Source organism: Juglans regia, chromosome 16, assembly GCF_001411555.2.
Source record: "Juglans regia cultivar Chandler chromosome 16, Walnut 2.0, whole genome shotgun sequence".
NCBI lineage: Eukaryota > Viridiplantae > Streptophyta > Magnoliopsida > Fagales > Juglandaceae > Juglans > Juglans regia.
In genome coordinates this window covers 20176830-20196604 of record NC_049916.1, presented here as the reverse complement: position 1 = coordinate 20196604, position 19775 = coordinate 20176830, and the positions used below count along the sequence as shown (strand labels likewise).

The following is a 19775-nucleotide window of genomic DNA, read 5'->3' as shown; positions in this document are numbered from 1 at the left end:
CCACAAAATATCACAAAAATTATTACAAGAGAACTGATACCGAAAAAGTAGTCCAAAAATGTCCTGAATGTGTATTTCACTTTTTTATTTTTATTTATTTTTCATGTATTTTTTTAATCATCATAAACATTTTTTAAAAAAAATAAAAAATTCACAACATCATTAAAAAACAATTCCTTAAATCACTAGGTAAAAAAAAAAAAAAAAAAAAGGTGAGAGAGGAAGAAAGAGAAAGCGAGACGAAAATGAAATTTTTTAGAATTTAAATCTAACACTTCATCATAACTCTCCAAATTTGATCAAATGTAAAAATTTAAATATTGATTTAAATTAATTTAAAATAGATAATTAATATATAAACATCATATCATAAATAAATTATCAAATTTAATTTATAAAATACTAATATTTCATCATTAAATAAATGATAAAATTTTGTTAAATATTTTTAAAAAAATATAACTATATAAATAATTAGAGTTTTAACATAATTTAAATATGATAATATTCTTAATTAATTAAAGAGAACTGCTACAACTAACGAAAAAATAGCCCAAAAATGTCTTGAATGTGTATTTCATTTTTTTATTTTTCTTTTCTTTTTTTTTCATGTACTTTTTTAATCATCATAAATATTTTAAAAAAAATAAAAAATTTATAACATCATTAAAAAAATATTTCCTCAATCTCTAAATAAAAATAAATAAAAAAGAAAATTAGGCAAACGTCCCTCGGACGTTACCTACTGCTAGTATATATATATAAATATATATTTATATGGATAGAAGGATCATGGCTTCCGACAGATCATTGGAGTTTCTAGCTAATAATTTCTTTTAAAAATTAATGGGTCATCACATGACTGGCATGCATGTGAGATATCCAATATTCTAGCGATGCTATTTACAGGCCATGCAGCTATACACTTGTGTTGTTTGTAAATGGGCTGGCTGAGGCCCAACTATTTTGGATATCCAAATCGGCGACCTCGATCGCCTCATAAAAGGGGGATTTTAATACTTTTGTATTTTATATATTTATATATATATATATATATATTACAATATAACTACAAAAATATATAAAAATATTTTTTAACATTTTAATAATAAATCGCTCCCCCACTCCCTCCCCAAGGCAAGTTTCTGGATCCGCCACTGCACTTAACTGGAGGGCCAGCTCAAATCCTGGAGGGAATAAGTTGAAATCTTCTCAAACACTTACCAATCTCTCTCTATTCACTAAAATTTACTTTGTATTTCAACATAGGATACTCCTTTTCGTGTCCATATAACTTTCCTCCAACTCGTATCAGACGAAGTGATTAATTGTACCAAAATGTACACTAATGCATAAGGTGGTATAGGCAGGCACATATTTTGGTTCGTTCTAAACTCTACAAACATACCAAACCAAACTTATTAAAACCCCAAGTGGAAGGTCAAGCCCCAAAGGAAGCAAGATCGTGCCCGTTTACACCTGGCTGCTGAGCCGCCATCGAGAAAAAGGCATAGGTTATATATATATATATAGAGAGAGAGAGAGAGAGAGAGAGAGAGAGAGAGAGAGAGATTATAATTATAAAAACTTACCAGGTGTCAACAGCTTGGGGGTGATTCAAACCCCAAGACTGCTCACTCTGCCCGGAAACTGCATGCATCTCCACCAGCTCTACGAAATGCATGGAATGGGTGATAAATAAAGATAACAAGGAAATGGAACCAGACCCAACGCCCATGGCTAGGAACATGGATACAAATGCCAGATTTGCAAGTTTTCAAATGGTGATTGAATAGAAAGAAATGCATGGAATGGGTGATAAATAAAGATCACAGGCTGTAATAGAAACCCACAACTGCCTTGCACTTCACATAATCAACTCTACGAAATCTAGTATAGTAGATGATTATATTCCCTTTCAAAAGCCATAAGAAGGCAAGTTCGTTTTCAAGAAATATGAAGAAAATTCAAAGACTTCCAAAATCTCAAATGCCAGACATCCGAACCAGCTTATTGTAGAGAATGCGGTCATCCCTAGCAGTGTTGCTCTCTAACAATGCACTTTGCACAAGCTCCTGATATGGGAAAAACATTAGCTAATATGAAGCAAAGATAAAAAATAAAAAAAGGGTACACAGAACAAAATATAAAAGCAGGATGAAACGACCATCGAATACGGACTCTCACCTTGACATCCCTGTGCGAAAGGAACTTCCCCAAGTTGTGGATGATCAATCTCATATCTTCAACCTGAAACACGACAGAATCTCCTTACAAACAAAATCATGGCATCGTTTACAACAGAGAGAACAAGGGAACAAGATGAATTTTTACCCTAATGTAGCCAACTTGATTCCGGTCGAAAAATCTAAAAGCCTGCTTCAGATTTGAAAACTAACGTTAACAAAATGATGGCGAGAGTTTAACTGACATGCTAAATAATATCAGAGAAAAAAATGAAAGGAAGCAAGAAGTTCCCAAAAACAGACCTGCAATAGTTCTTTGTCAACAGAAACCTCCTTGATGGCAGAAGTTTCTCCTCTCTCCCCCGTATCCACTGTTGCCTCTCTCTTTTTAAACATTTCCTCGTCAGACTTGGGATTAGTCTCTGCAGCTTTCGGTTTCACCTTAAAAGATTCCTCTGCTTCATCTTTTTCTATTCCTGACACCTTTTCAGGCTCAGCATTCACATCAGTCTTTCCCTCTTCTTTTTTATTTGCATTATATGCGTTACGTTGCATACTTGACTCTTCTGTTTCTTCATATTCTTCAGGATCTTCCTCTGGATCTTCATCACCATCTGTTTCATCTTCCATCTTCAGCTCATAAACAAGATCAACAGACTCATCCTCCTCAGCCCTAGTTTTGTCATCATCTATATCAGCTGGACTAGATATTTCCGGCTTAATAGATAGGTCTTTCACAGGGTGCTCATTAGTCTTCAATCGCTTTGCTGGTGATTTTTTGTCCCTTTCCATCTCATGAACTTTATTCTGTTGCCTCTTACGTTGATTTCTTTTTCTTAGGAATTTTACACGTAGTTTCTGCACAAATTGAGAGTACACATAACTGGAGATAACCTAGTAAAGGAATCAAGTAGCATCAAGTTGATTGACCGTCTAAACCAACCTCGAGAAATGTTAGAAGCCGACAACCCATCTGATACTGAAGCATTTCATACAACGATTCAGCAAATAATGACAACTGCAAGAAAGGCAAAACACAGTTAGTAGGGAGCAACCACCTATAATCTGTGCTCCAAGGAGCTGCATCAATCTTGGCTGTGAGAACAACAAATATTTAGACAAACCTCAAATGATGCTTCATCAATGTCCTTGTCAGTGTAATCCAAGAGTGAATCCAGTGAAAGTGACACTGAACGAAGCTGTAATAGAAGACCTATCCATAATTAGGCAAAGGGTACATATATCTATTTGATTAGGTTGAATATTAGAATATATCTCATTAAATGTATAACAGAATACTGTATAGGCTATCATCAACTTACTTTGGAATCCTTGCTCCGTTTTGTCTGTAAAATCAATCCAGGGTGTCGAGGAGGTTCTTCAGGCTTCCTCTTGTCTTTCAATTCTTTATTTGATTTGCTTCTAGACAAATCTTTTCCATCATTGTCTTTTTTCTCTTGCCCATCTTTGGATTTTTCTCCATCTTTCGATTTTCCCCCCTTGCCACTATGGTTAGCATTCTGTGAAGGTTTCGGCTCGTCAGCCTCAGTCTCCAGTTTAGCCCCCTGTCCACTTTTCTCACCTGCTCTTTTTCCATCTTTGTTGGCATTTATTTCTGTTTTGCTTGAATCAACCACATCATCATTCTGCTTAACCGTTTTCTTTCCGGATCTTTTGATCTCACTGACCTGGTTTTCTGTATTAGCAGCTTGCCCCTCCATAATTTCTGTTTCATCTACTGCCCAAACTACCTTTATCTCATCTCCGCCAGCATCTTTCTTATTGTCAGCAACTGCGTCACCGGATTGCAAAACAGAAACCTTTCTTTTAGCCACCCTCTTAATTATTTTTCTCTTCACAGTTTTTTTTACACTGGTACCTTCCACAACTGCAGCACGGCTCGGATCTAAATTATCATTTTGTTTATCTTGCATATCTTCATTCTGTGCTGTTTTTCCCATTGGAATCTTTCTCATCACCTTCTTTTTAACAAAAGTTTTAGCCCCAGAGTTTGCATTCTGTAGATTGGGAATCTCAGAGTTTGTGTTCTTTCCATTTTCCTTCTCATCCAGCTTGTCATTTTGATTGCTGGCACTGTTACCAGCTGTCTTATCAACAACCTTCTGTTTGACAATCTTCTTTATAATCTTCTTCTTCCCAGATTTCACACTGCCACTTTTCTGAGCACCAACAGATTTGCCCGGTTCATTCTTTTCCACAGTCTTGTTTTCCTCACCTGTTTCAGCCCCACCTTTTTTCTCAAGTCTCTTGTCATTTCCATCAGCCTTTTCTTCAGCTGTTATCGCTTTCACATCATTGACATCTTTCTCCTTTTTGTTAACATCTTCTGATTGTCCCGAGGGTGCAGACTCTTTCTCTTTGCCCGATTTGTCTACCTGTTTTACATCTTTTGTGGAATCCTTTTGCTTATCTAATTATAATCCAAAAGGGAAAAAATGATCATGATGGCAATCGAACGAAATATAAATACAGACCATGCACAACAGCTAAAAGTTACCTTTGAGCCCATCTTTCTTCTCCCTAGACCACTGGAAAAATATAGCATTATCTTAGTCAAAAAGTCAAAGTCAACAACTTCAAAGATTTCCCACAAGAGACGGAGATGTGCAAGTGTGCAACAGAAGCAAATATGCTCTACAGAATAAGACTTTCCCAAGAAAAGAAACGATTTCCAGAAGTTGAATTTGTAACATGACTTTGATTGGTAATGCTGCTCTATAAGAAAGGTGAAAAAAAGACGACCCCAATGTGATTGGTAACATGACTTTGATGAGGCGAAGCCAATAATTTTTTTTTTGGAAGTAATCAATAATTTTATCAATAAGGAAAGGCATAGCCCAAATACACGGGTAATATACAAGAGAGAGTCCAAGAATGTTTAACTCCAGACATAATTCAACATACACGTTTTTTAATCAAAACGCAACAATCTCTTAATGGGATAAGAAAGTTGAGAGTTCCGTATCATGCATGCCAAATATCAAGTTTTCAATGTTTATTTACAGATCCATCTAATGCTACAGACTTGAAACTTTTTTGCACCCTAAAATCTGTTACTAGAATTGAAACAATTTTCATGCATCATACACGAAGTGCATGAATACCAATGATTTCCAAAACTGTATCTTGACCTGCACTCAAATCACAGAACAGATATCTGTGCATGTCCATACTAATTTACATATCTGAAGACATATTTTAATTTTCCATTCCTGTGTGTGTGAACTATATTTTATTAATGAATAACCTCAGCATAACAACCAACAAAACCATACTTCCAAACAATATAACCACGGACCTCTTTTTTCAAAGCAACTTGCCGCTCTCTCTCTGCAACATCCTTCTTGTGAGCAAGCCATTGGTCTCTCCATGCTTCCAATGAAGGGAGACATTCAGACAAATCTGGAACAAACAGTACAGTAACTTCCTTGTGGCTAAACAGTCCGTCCTTTCCAACTCTGTCGTAGTGTATCTGCATTTGCCAAGATAAATAAAGCATTAACTCTTGATCTAAGAAGCATGTGCAAGTAACAGAAGATATAGAGTATCTATTTTTATTAGTCAAAGATATAGAATATCTAAATACCACCGAGGAAATCAAAAGACACCAAGAATAGAATATATTGCCATTTGTCTCACCTCTTCATAAAAAAAAAATAATAACAATAATAATAATCTTTTATTCACTACTGTTTCTGGGCCAGCAACAAAAAGATTCTGAACTTGTACAGTAAAATTAATGTTTTTATAGCATTGAACCTCACCAAGGTAAGATTCTGAACTTGTAAGTCCTGATATGTGATCTAGCATATAATAATGGGGCAGTTTTTCTAGTTTTTTTTTCGATAGGCATTAAGTACACACGAGGATGCCCAAAGAAATAATGTATGGAAGAAGAAACTTCGTAGCTCATACAGAGAACACTCTTTTCAAAACTTCGACCATTCCTTTCAATCCATAAGCACAACATGATACATAGAGGAATCATCCTCCAAACATCCTCAATGTGTGAATTGGCCCAGCATCTTTGCCAACATGCAAATAAATCAACCACCCTCTTGGGCATTACTCAAGCAATGCCCGCTCTATAGAAGATCTCCGCCCACAACATGCTTGCCACCTCACGATGAAGTAAAAGATGGTCCACCGATTCTCCATTCTTCTTACACATATAACACCATTCAATTACGACAAGACCGTTCTTTCTCAAATTATCCAATGTCAAAACTTTCCCAAGAGCTGTTGTCCACCCAAAGAAGGCAATCTTATGTGGCACCTTACTTTTCCAAATAGGCTTCCAAGGGAACAAAATATGATTTTAACTTGACAAAGCCTTGTACAATGACCGAACAGAATTTTTCCGATTCCCAGTCTTCATCCACTGCATTCTGTCCACCTCATAATTAAAAATTTGCAAGGAATACAATAAGCTATAAAAATCAGAAATAGTTCCAATTTCCCAATCATGAACAGCTCTACTGAAATACACATTCCACAAAGGGAACCCACTGGAACAATATAGCAACTTGGACACCAAAGCCTCCTGATTAAGGGCCAGCCTAAAAAGAGAGGAAAATGTGGTCTTTAAAGCTGAATCACCACAACATAAGTCATGCCAAAAGCTGATCCTCTCACTACCAACCTCGAATTTAATAAACCAAGTAAAATCCTCCCATCCAGTTCTACCACAAACCAAGACCATTCCCATGGACCACTTCTCACTTCGTTTGAACACCAAACCCCTCGCAAACTCCCATACTTCAACTCAATAATAATCTTCCAGTATGATTCCCCTTCTTTATGATACCTTCATAACCACTTCCCAAGAAATGCCTTATTAAATATTCTCAGATTACGAATTCCCAACCCTCCACTAGAGATCGGTGTACATACCTTATTCCACTTGACTAAGGTCGGGTTTGGATAGCAAAAGCCTCTTATCTCATCTCATTCCATCTTATCTCAATATCCAAATACCATTAACACAAACACTTTTCAATTTCAAATTTTTAACTTTTTAACTTTTGCATCTAATCATTACCTAATCATTACAATTTTTTCAAACTTTCAAATAAAACACAAAAAACAATTCAATTTTTTCAAATCCCAAAATAAAATAAAAAAAAAAAAAAATTATATTCTAATAATATTTTAACTTTATAATATTTTTATTCAACTTTTTCTCTCTTATTTTCCAAAACCCCATAAAACATCTCAACTCAAACAATTTCACTACTATTCACAAACTATTCATTACTATTCACAGATCATCTCATCTCATCTCACTATTCAAACAAGACTTGTGGAACTTAGTATCCTCTCCAATTCAACCCACAAGAAGGCTCGGAAAATCTACTCAATTTGATTAGCCACACTTGTTGGCAAAGGAAAAAGAGAGAAAAAATGTATGAAGGTTAGAAAGCGTACTCTTAATAAGTGAGGTTCTTCCCCCTTTTGACAAATACGACCTTTTCCATCTAGCCAATCTCCTCTCAATTTTTTCAACCCCCCCATCCCATATAGCCTTAGCCTTGAAAGAGGCCCCAAGTGGAAGGCCCAAATGTTTCATAAGCAAAAGAAGCCATATTTTTTTATTGACTGCAATAGCAATAGCAATAGCAAGAAATTTTGTTGACTGCAATAGCCATAGCCCATGTCCATGGATCCTATACAAGAGAGACACCTAAGCATGATTTTTTTTATATAAGTAACAGATTATATTAATAAGAATAGGCATAGCCCAAATACACAGGGGGTATACAATAGTTAACACTTAAGCAAGATTAACAATCGATACAAGAAAGTCAGAGGGCAGTTTTCTTGTAAGTAATAAGATCCTGTTGCAAAAATTTAAAATGAGGGGGACAAAGTAAAATACTTAAAGAGCACAACAAAAATGAAAAGAAATGTGAAAACCAACCATGCATTAAAAATGAAAGGAGTGGGAAGAAGCTAGCTTCCAATGATTAAAAGGATAGCATCTAATAAAACCTATTTAATGAAACAAAGATGCCTCAAAGGGGCTAACACCAAACATTACATTCAATCACGAAAGGTGAAAATGAAAGCAATAACAATATGTTATTAGGTACGACATACAGGTCTAACAACATAAGCAGAACACAAGGAAATAAGAATATTTCCAAATATCATGTTTGAGTTTTAGATACACTGCAGTTACAAATAGGCTTCATGCTGCTGGAACATAAATAGAAATAGGCTTAGCATGTAATTATGACAACCAAACCATCTCCTGATTCATTTGGCTAAGATTTTGAAAAAGGAAAATGGCTCATATGTAAAGCAGAAGTCATGCAAAGATTTCCTTCCAATGTCAGCCTCAAATTACTCCAAAAGCATAAAAAAATATAGTATAAAGGCACGAGTACTAGGTTCACCACTACCAGCAAATCCAACTGGAGATCAAACAAATGTAAGAATCATCAAAAGCAAACTCTACCTCAAGAAACCGATTCCAATTGCAGCAGTTCTGCAAATCAAGTTGAGTAATATTTTTTGCATATCTGCAAAATGAAAAGCGCTTCAGTTCAGCCGAAAAAAGGCAACATTTCTTGATATGCCTATGCAATAAATAAGAGAGCACAAACCTAAGGACTGTTTGAATTAAAGAGGTGTCATCAACTGATGGGTCACTACCATCAACAGAATCCCATGGACCACCAATTGCCATCCAAGACTGGTCCCTTCTAAGCACACCAAACCTGATGATATTGCAAATGTGGGGTATGCGATCATCAGAACTTTTTTCAGATGACAGCTCCTCCATAGCATTCTTGCTAAGTCCACTCATCAAAATCATCTGAACCATGAAGAACAATGAAATTTTACTCGAGCATAACAAAATTTTACAATCCCACAGAACTTCTAAATTAATAAAACCATATAAGCACCTAAATAATGGTTCTATCATAATAAATACATTTTCAAGAGTATCAATACCTTCACATGAATCAGGCCTCGTTTGGTTACACATATGAGATGAGATGAAAGTTGAAAGTTGAATAAAATATTGTTAGGATATAATTTTTTAATATTATTTTTGTTTTGAGATTTGAAAAAGTTGAATTGTTTATTGTATTTTGTATGGGAGTTTGGAAAAATTGTAATGATTAGATTAGATGAGATGAGATGTTTTGTGAACCAAATGAGACCTTAAATAAATTAAAAACTCTCCAATATATAAAGAGAGGTGACACTCCATCCGTCCTTGGCTATGACTATTGCAACAAAATAGCACAAAGACAATAATATAAACCTCTGCATACTTAGGCAACTCCGTCAAAATTAAGAATGTGATGAGATACACTTAGAATGCAGAGCCGTCTCTCCTCTATCATGTGCACTAGATTTGAGATACCATACATTAGAGGCAAGGTTGTCTTTACAAGCTAGACAAGTGAGTACAAAAAATAGTAAAAATGCCTACATGCATGAGTGACAATTCTACAGTAATTTTATTAGGACTTTAGCCCACGTCCTCAAGTAATTAACAAGGAAAACAAAGCAAAAGAGAAGGACAAATTAAACTTCAAAGAACCAACATCTCACAAAAGCTCCATGGTCGTTATGACCCCCTTTCAACTTGTGCTATGATGAGGGCACCCCCATAGCCTCATCGCTCTTTCTATGAAGTCTCCCACACTTATGGAATTTGAACACGTAAAACTTAAACATGTGTCACATCAATACACTCCAATTGTCCAGTAAGTTCGAAAGAATTTCGGCCAAAAACGTGCTAAATGAACTGAAAAATCAATACCCTTGGGTCAATGCACGAAGTTCATCCAGTAAAATAACATTTAAAAGAGGATTGGGTCAAAGCATGAAGTTCTTCCATTACTTTTTGTTTTCATAATAGAAGCTTTTAGTAAAATGATCACAAGTCTCGTGGAAGGTGGATTTCTATTTGGATTTGTAGTAGGGGAAGCAAGAACCGGCACTCTTGACATGACTCACCTCTTATTTGCGGATGATACTCGTCTTTTGTGATGCTAACCATAATAACATTCAAGCTTTGCGGGCTCTCTTACTTTGCCTTGAAGCGGCATCAGGCTTGAAAGTGAATCTCGCCTTAGTTCCAATTGGAAATGTTTCAGGTGTTTTGAGCTTGGCCAGTATTTTAGGGTGCAAAGTCTCCACTTTGCCAATGAAGTATCTCGGTCTTCCCTTGGGTGCTTCCTTTAAGTCAAAGTCTATCTGGGATGGGGAGTTGGAAAAAATGGTGTAGACTAGCTAGTTGGAAGAGGATATATTTGTCTAGAAGTAGTAAAGTTACGCTGATAAAAAAGTATTCTATCCAACCTGCCCACTTACTTTGTATCATTATTTCCACTACCATACAAGTTGGCTCACCGGTTAGAGAAATTGCAACGAGACTTCCTATGGGGGCAAATGGATGAAGAATTCAAGTTTCATTTGATAAATTAGGATACGGTTTGTACTCCAATACGCGAAGGTGGGTTGGGAATTTAGAACTTGTTGGTTTTCAATAAGGCCTTATTAAGTAAGTGGTTGTGGAGATGCTAAGAAGAGATGAGAGCTTTGTGGAGGGTAATCATAGATCTAAAACATGGTGGATTATGGGGAGGCTGGTGCTCGAATGAGGTGAGCAGATCACATGGGGTGAGGCTTTGGAAACACATAAGAAGAGGTTGGACAAACTTCCATCGATACACATGCTTTGGAGTTGGGGATGGTTCCAGAACTAAATTCTGGAATGATTTATGGTGTGGAGATCAAATCCTAAAGGAAGCATACCCAGCAATATATGGCATTGCACGAAAACAGGAGGCTTCAATAGCAAAGGTTATGGATCTATCTAGTGGCTCCTCAATGGAATATCATTTTCCTTAGAGCTGCCTTGATTGAAAAATTGACACATTTACAGATTTCTTCAATCTTGTGTATAATTGTAGAGTGAATGGAAGACTAGGCTACGTTTGGATGATGAGGTGATCTCAGATTATTTGAATTGATCTGTGAAGAGTAGTGTTTTGTGGGTTCTATTGAGATGTGTTTGAATGTAAATATGTTGAGATTTGTGTTTGAATATATGAAGTAGATTGAGATGGGTTTAACTTTTTTATGAGAAGTTGAAAAGGTAGGGTCCCATCAATAATTGGTTTGGGATGAGTTGAGGTATGCTTGCCAACCAAACACAGCCTAAGGCACCCTTAAAACCTTTTTTTTGTATAGACAACTTCATCAAGGAAGAGTCTCATCTTAGATAATCTAAGGAAACGCCGAATCATTGTGTTAGATTGGTGTTATATGTGTAAGAAAATTGGTCAGTTCATGGATCACCTATTATTGCATTGTGATGTAGCCATGAGCTTGTGAGGAATGGTTGGAGTTTTGAAGATCGTGAACGGACAATATACAAGCTTAGAACATTTTTACTTAATACTTCATTCCATTGGTCGATTGTAATAGACTTTAATGGCATGAACGTACATGATTTCCTTCTATCTTTAGGCACTCATGCATAGGTGTTGCTCTTGTATATGTCCCGTGTACTTGGCTATGCCTATTTAAATAAAATTCTTATTTATTGATAAAAAAAAACTTTCATTTAAAGAGCAAATAAGATTTTGTCCTTCTTTTTCTTATCTACACATGAGAGCTCTACATGTACATAGAATTCTAGTACCCAAGTTTCTAAATCTTCCATTCAACAGTTGGGCAAACATCCATAGAGCATTGGCATTGGATTGGATATATTTCCACTTAAATTTAGCTAAAGAAGGCATGTTAGCATTGGATTAGTTATAAGTTTGGCTAAAATATTAAAATATTTTTTTTATAATTTTTATTTTATTTTATTCAACATTCATATTTTCAAAATTCAACAATCATTTATTATTCTATCTAACATTTATCTAACAATCATTTTTATCTAATGTTGTTCTAAAATAAAATGAAGTCAATGATTAGGTGTATTTAAGTGTTGTCTTTTGTATACTTCTTGTGTACATGGACTTCACCTATACATTAGTTTCTAATCAAATTTCTTCTTACTTATAAAAAAAAATGCTTAATCGACATACAAAATAAATTCTATATCATTACAATATAACCATCAGTGTTCCAAGATAATTTAGTTCATACAAAAACAACAATATCCAAGCAACAATATTGTAATGTTTTAACCAAGCAACCAACTGAAGTTTGCAAAAAATGGAGAGAAAAAGTAAAATATTTTAATGGTTAGCCTAGCAACAGAATCCATCAAATTTATATAGATTTTTAGCTAAAGTTAAATTTAATCAATGGATAGATAATCCAATGCCATACTTTTTTGCCCATCTCAGTTAAATTTTACAATCCTACATATTTTATAGACTCCAATGTGAATGCTCTTAGATTCATGCAAAATCTTTGCAAAAAGAGGGAGCACTCACGAAAGCCTAATTAAGAAATGTCAGCATGACGTTCTCCAGATAAACATAATGTGCAGCAATGCTTTAAACTCTTAATCATAAAACACAATCACATATTTTTCTTCTAATTTAGATACACTCTTTTTCAACCTCCAGCAAGTAGATGTTCTCCTTCTGCAGATAATTATACTGTGTAGCAACACATACTTTAAACTTAATCATAAAACGCCAAACTATCTGGTTGTCTTATGATTTAGATACATACTTTTTTCAAACTCCAGCAGGTAGAGACAAATCTGCAATGCCTAAAAAGTTAGCGCCGATATATATCAAACAAGAGATCGGTGCCAGAGTTAACTACTTATATGCTTAGGTCTTTATATGAGTGGGCATCGCCCACAATGATAACTTATTTGTAGAGTTCATTAATTCTTGCTAATCTTCTCTTCCTAAAACTAGGTGTTTCTCCAATGCATACCCCCAGTATACTTGGACTGCGCCCCGACCGCTCTTTAATAAAATATAGTATCTTTAGTTATAAAAAGAAATAACTTGATGGCATTTCTCAGGTCTACACTTCTATTAAAATTCATATTTACAACTGATTTCAAAATCTAGGAAGAATCTTGGCAGCACATGAGAACATTGCTCCACCACGACGCATGATTACATAATTTTACAATTTTAAATATAAAAATGAATTACCTTCGCATTCCACACTGTACTTCCAGATTTAGCAGGTTCTTCAACCAAAAGCTCAGCAGATGACACCTTCAGTCCTTTTTCCCTCTCTTCTTCCAAAACATCATGCTCAAAACTGCTCCATTCAACAATTTATTAAAAAAAAATTGCTTCTCCTTTTCTCTCCACTCTTTGAAAAAATAATGAAAAATGAAGCAGCAAAACATAGGATGTCAGAAATCACAAAACTAGTTGGAATACTACAGTTCTGAGATCTGGATTTAGTTTCCTTTCTTCTACTTTTTTTCCCTCCAGCAACTGGACCACAGTCTAAGAAGAAAGAATCATGTGTTTTTTTTTCCACAAATTATTTAATAAAATTTGTTATTTCACCAAAAAGATTGAAGGCATAAATGCATATCCTGATAAGACAAACATTGAAAAACCATTAAAATAACAGCATCAAAGAGTAGCACCTGACAGGTGTGTGGATGGGAAGTTTAAGGTTCTCCTTTGGCCAGTTCACAACAGCCTAAGCAATTAAAATGCCACATTAAAGCAGGTATTTAACCGTGAAAACTTGATATCTCCTTGAAAATAAATTATGTAAGACTGACCTTGGAAAATTCTGCAGACACAAAGAGTCTAGGATATCTCTTATCGATTGATAAAAAATCCCTCTCCACATCAACCAAACTGGATGAGTAAACCTGCAAGTAGATAACACAGATTGCCAAAGTAATGAAATCATCAACATGTCAGGTTTGAAGATAGACATTGCAGCAAGCAACAAATAAACAATCCAAAATTTCACAAAGTTTTGTCTCGAGCCCCTAAAATTCATTCACATCCCTGCATAAAAACAGCATACTTCCAAACTTGCAACCGTGATTGATAAATAACCACCATCCGTTGAAAACAAAATGAACCCTATTCACAAGTCTAGTAGATCCAAAAAAGGTAAATGTCGAGAATCCTAGAAAATCCAAAGGTTACCAATGGTTTCTCCAAAAGGATATATTGAAACCAATATGATGTACCAAACAGAAGACAAGAAGATTTGAGAGAGAATATATTGTAATGATGACGAGTGGGTACAGATATTGATGAGAAAGAGAAAACAGAAATCTCAGTAATGAATATGCCCAACCAGAGCCAAAATACCAAAGGTAGGACAATTCAAAGAAATAGAAGGGCCTCATGTTTATGTCAATACTAGGTGTGATCAAGACAGAAAAACCCCAGAAGTAAAAGCTGCAACCCAGAGCCAAAGACGAGAAATTGATATGAAAAGCACAAAGCCACAACTAAGAGAAATGATCGGAAGCAAAAACTGAATCCTAAGAAGCTCTCAACTCCATACCCACGGGAAAAACAGCAGATCCTTGAGGAGAATATTCTGATTATCATTGAATTTCTTAAGCTCTTTTTTGGTTTCTTTACCTTGCAAATATATTCTCTCCTTTTTTCTTTAACCGGTGAATGATGCCTTCAGCATAAGAGAACACCAAGTTAGTTACAAGGGCTGCAAGATGCACAAGCAGAAGATGCAATATCAAACATCAAGATCCACCTATTGAAAGTATCATGATGTCGGGAATCTTGTCGCAAAGATTTTGCCTCCTTTGCCACAGATGAATCATGGCAGTCCCTAGATTTTCTTGGTGGAATGCGATCACGCCTGGTTTCAAGTCCACGTTTGCGCCCTCGCTCTCCCTCCTCTTCCCGTCGTTCCAAGTTACGTTGTCTTTCACGAACTCTTTCTTGTCCTCGTTCACGTTCCCGCTCAAGTTCCCTCTCCCTTTGTCTGTCTCTCTCTCGCACACGCAAACGCTCCCTACGCCGCTCCTCCTCCCTTAGCTCAAACTCTCGAAGATAACGAGCCTTGTCATCCTTGTGATCTTCAATCCTTATTTGACGACTCCGTGACAATGTGCTGCTTGGATAATCCAATTCGGTGGATGCGCCATGAAGCCCCTTTCCAGTGGCATAGTCCCTACCGGGAGGTAGGCTCACTCCATACCCAGGATTCGAAGAACTTTGTGCATACACGAGATCATCCATATTTCTAAGCGAAGCTTCGCCTACTATTGATGGAGCTCGTTGTCCACTATAAGAAGAAGCACTAAGCATCGATAAAGTGCGAGGATCAGCATCCATTCTTCCTCCATAAGAGATAGCATCTTGGGTGGGATGACGGCTAGTAGTAACCCTTGCTGCAAGATAATCTGCTTGTCTGCCAGAAATTTGTTGCTACTCAGAGTTGTAAGGAATATATTACCATCTATATAACAGTGTATAGACGATACCAATGGTATTAAACCCACTTCATTAAGAAAAGTCAAAGTCAAAGATGACCTTGGCCTTCATCATTGGGAAAAGGAAATACTTCATTAGTGATAGTAGTTGCTATGAAAAAACAAACATTCCTTCAAAAACATCATACAGTCAGCATCTAATGAACAGAAGCTAGAAGTACCTGGCACTCCCATCCAGAGAAGCAGATTGCAGTGATTGAGATTTTAACAATTGCTCTTGTCGAAGCAATGCCTTATCAATGCGATCGTACATGTCATTCTGTTGAATTTGATAACAAAGACAAAGATTGCCATCATAAATAAAGAAACCACAAAAACATCAAAGCAAACTTCACCAAATAGAAAATAACAAAATTGCTCAGAATGACAAAAATGCAATACCTGATTTTTATTACTAAAGCCAATAGAATCAGCATATCGTCCAGTTTGTTCACTTTGCAAGTCCTTTCCTATATAAGCACTATTTCGTTCACCATATTGATGTCTATCTGGTACAGGATAATCTGGAATCTTGTCTGCATACAACTGATCACCCTTGTGACCATAACCATGGCCCGAGGATTGGACATAGTCACTTGACACAAATTTAGGTGAACCAGTTATGGCCGATGCATAGCTACCACGACCCTCCAAAGCTGATGGTCCAGCACCTTTTGCATTCAATGCAGGAACCTATACAAAGAGAGACTCTGCATGTATTTATACATCACATGATTCACTCAAAGTTTTAACAGCAAATAAGCGCCAAGACTTGGATCAGAGAACTGCCAAACAGCTCACAAACGATTGTGGAAAGCTGAATGGATACATGACATCAAAGATCTAACTCATGGTTAGGTTCAGACAATGAAAACATATCTTCCTAAGAGTACCACGCTATGTACAGTCAATGGCTTGGTAGAATACTTGACCGGAGATAGACAAACGTGGCAAACAGGTCCCCCATACCAGATCAAAAGAGACAAATTCAAGCATATGGGGGATCAAGGTCATAAGACAGATATTATTGTTTTATTACACTGACCATTCATGTGAGCATGATTAAATTGGGAATCAAGGCCATAAGACAGGTAAATAAAACAAATTAGGGAAGGGACAATGATTCCTATTTGTATTCTATGGTGCATATGGAAGGAACAAATGATCGAAATTTTGAAGATAGAGAGCGCTCACTGGAAGAGATTAGATTGTTCTTTGTTAATACCTTATTCCTATGGGCTAAAGCTATTGACTTCAATGGGCTAGATTATCAAGATTTTCTTGTTTCTATTCCTCCCTCTTAACTAGGTGTTAACGCTAGTTTTCCTGTTTTCTAGAGTGTAGTAGGTATTTCCTTTGTATATTTCATGTGTACTTGGGCTATGCCTATTCCTATTAAGATAATCTTTTTACTTTACAAAAAAAAAAAACAAATTAGACACTCCAAGAAAATAAGATGGTTAGACCGGCACAGAGCAACAGCAAGTCAGATGGTTAGGATGAGGTCTAGTTGAGAGGAGATGAGATAATTCACAATTAAACCTGAGACAACAAAAAAAAAACGTAATCCACTGACCTGTTGAGCACTACTCAAAACAGCCAATCCATACACAGAGCTATACTGTCCCCCATAGTGAGCTGCAGCTGGAGGATGAGTTCTATACCCACCAACATCAGCTTCCAGAGAACCGCCTAACATTGATGAATGCCGAGCAGCCTGAGAGCCCCCATCAGGGCCTCCTAGAGAACTGGCGGAATAAGCAGGTCCCAACTACAGAATACAATGGATGAAGAAAAATGAGACCCCCAATATGTCAACAAGGTTCAACTCCGCACCTCAACAGAGACTAGGCACATGACGGACGCACATTTGACACGAAAACTCCTAGAAGATTAAGCATAAGACGATATATATATGTGCCAACATTTGTTTTCGAGGCAGTTAAATAACAAACCCATAAGAGAAACGCTGTAATCTATGTAATATGAGAAACTACGCATTCTATACAGTTTAAATCAGACCCAGTGACAGAGCGCAAAAAAGTTCCAAACAAAATTAAGGTTTAAACCTTCACCCAGATAAGAAATAAATAAAAAAGCTTACATTTGCGCCGTATGCGGATTGGCCGGCGTACGATTGCTGCCCGTACGCATTGCCACCTCTACCGGAGTACATGTTCTTTCACAAACAGAGACACATACAGTAAGAATAAAATAATCTGCATTGAAAAATATATATATCACCATAACGAAGTTAGATAACATACTATCCGATTTCAATGAATCTAATCTAAATAAATTAAAATTAAAAAAAAAAATATGAGGTTGTGGAACATTGTTTGGGAATATTAGGAACATGTACTTTTGCGTTAACATTCCAAAATTTGAGAGGCAACTCGGAAGATATACCGTACGCAACACGAAGAGAAGACAAACCGTAAATTGGAGTTACGAAAGAAACTTTCGTGTGCTCGCAGTCGAAAACCCTACAGAACGATGACTCCAACTCCAAGAAGACTCGAAAGACGGGAAAACCTCGACATCATATCATATGTATGCAACCCGCGATATTATGGGCTTGACTGATGAGTGGGCTTCAGAGTAGCTTTATAAATTGGGTTTTCGACTTCTTAACGAGCCCCCACCTTCGGGCCAGACTAATACATGGTGTTTTTTTTTTTTTTTTTTTTCCGAAAATAATACATGGTGTTATGATTAGGCCTGTGCATAATGGGCTTTGGCCCACACCGTCCGAAACACCCGATCCGTCCAACCCGTATAAAGACGGGTTCATCAGGTCAAAGTTGAATATCGGGTTTAGAATTATGAACCCGTCGAAACCGTGAAAGTGAAAGTGAAACCGAAAAATTCTCTGTGAATCTCTTCTCCCCACTGCGAAACCCTACCCTCTGTCGCCCTTTTTTGCTTCTCTCCACTTCGTTTCACGCCGAGCACCACTAAGTTCCAACGCCTTGCCACCGGTAATCTCTCTCTCTCTCTCTCTAAGATCTAACTTGTGTCCATGTCTCATTTTGGTAAGTACTCTGGATTTCAACCTACACCGTACCTTCCTAAGCATCAACTGCCATAGTTGATAAATTTTAAAGAACATTGATAAATTTCAACCTACACCGTACCTCTCATGAAGAAGACTTGAAATCTTGCTTACTTTGCAATGATCCCTTCAATACCAACCTGATGAAATCCCTGTTGTTTTTTTTTTTTTTTAATATATATATGTTTCCTAGCTATGCATATAAGTAACTCTATTATTGTTCAGAAACCAGAAGAAGATCAGAACCACAAAATCTGACTTCCCAAAATCCTTTCATTCCATAAACGTATATATCCGCAAATCTAGGGGTGACAATATGTGACACGACCCATTAATCCAATACGAACGCGACACGATAAAAGCGGGTTAGGGTTTAGCCTTAACGGGTTCGAGTCAAAACGGGTTGACCCGTTATGACACGATTGCTTAACGGGTCACTAACGGGTCAACCCGTTATGACCCGTTAAGAAAATTAAATTTACTTTTATACCCTTAAACCTAAAGGGCAAGGAGGATGCTCCACTTTCTTCTTCAAGTTCTAAATTTGTTTAGATCTGTATTTTAAATTTTTTATTATATTTGGGATTGTAACATTAATATATTAACATTATATGTTTTGTTTATTATATTTGATAATGAATATTATTATAAATTGTGTGGATCATATTTGTTTGGATTGTAATTTTAGACTTGTAGTTAGTTTTTTATTTTTTATAGATATTATTTATATTTAAATATTTATATAAAATCAATTAAGTCAAAGGAGTCGTGTCGTGTCGTATCGTATCTGTTCAACCCATTAACGTAAACGGGTTGAAACGGAACGGGTCGTGTCATGTCATATCGTGTCAATTTATTTATTATTCATTAACGGGTCGTGTCGTGTCAACCCGTTATCTTACCGTGTCGTGTTCGGGTTTGAAATTTTGACACGAAATCATTAACGGGTCGTGTTCGTGTTGACCCGTTAAGTGTAATGTACATGCTTTGACACGACACGAACACGACCCGTTAACACGATTTGACACCCCTATCCGCAACCCTTTGTTTGTCAAAAAAATACGGCATCCCCATGTTAATTTAATCAGTGGGTAGCCTAAATGCAACATTGTTTATGGGTATATTTTTATTTTAA

At 36.4% G+C, this 19775-nt stretch overlaps 1 protein-coding gene across 2 annotated transcripts; it reads right to left on the bottom strand.

The window, feature by feature from the left end:
* Positions 1 to 1766: 1766 nt before the first annotated feature.
* LOC109019367 (protein SHORT ROOT IN SALT MEDIUM 1) lies at positions 1767 to 18125 on the bottom strand. Of its 2 annotated transcripts, none has more exons than XM_019001648.2 (21): positions 18022 to 18125; positions 17690 to 17804; positions 17162 to 17356; positions 15988 to 16278; positions 15768 to 15865; positions 14862 to 15524; positions 14732 to 14777; positions 13906 to 13998; positions 13765 to 13820; positions 13313 to 13424; positions 8816 to 9027; positions 8668 to 8731; positions 5506 to 5679; positions 4705 to 4735; positions 3509 to 4617; positions 3311 to 3385; positions 3130 to 3204; positions 2490 to 3044; positions 2335 to 2376; positions 2188 to 2250; positions 1767 to 2075 (listed from the first exon to the last, which is right to left on the bottom strand). In XM_019001648.2, the coding sequence occupies exons 2-21, from the start codon at positions 17759 to 17761 to the stop codon at positions 1986 to 1988; spliced, it is 4116 nt and encodes a 1371-aa protein (XP_018857193.2). In that variant the 5' UTR covers positions 17762 to 17804; positions 18022 to 18125; the 3' UTR covers positions 1767 to 1985. The 2 variants fall into 2 exon arrangements, with proteins under 2 accessions (XP_018857193.2, XP_035542547.1); XM_035686654.1 differs by having other exon boundaries at positions 17690 to 17764; positions 18022 to 18116.
* Positions 18126 to 19775: the final 1650 nt, after the last annotated feature.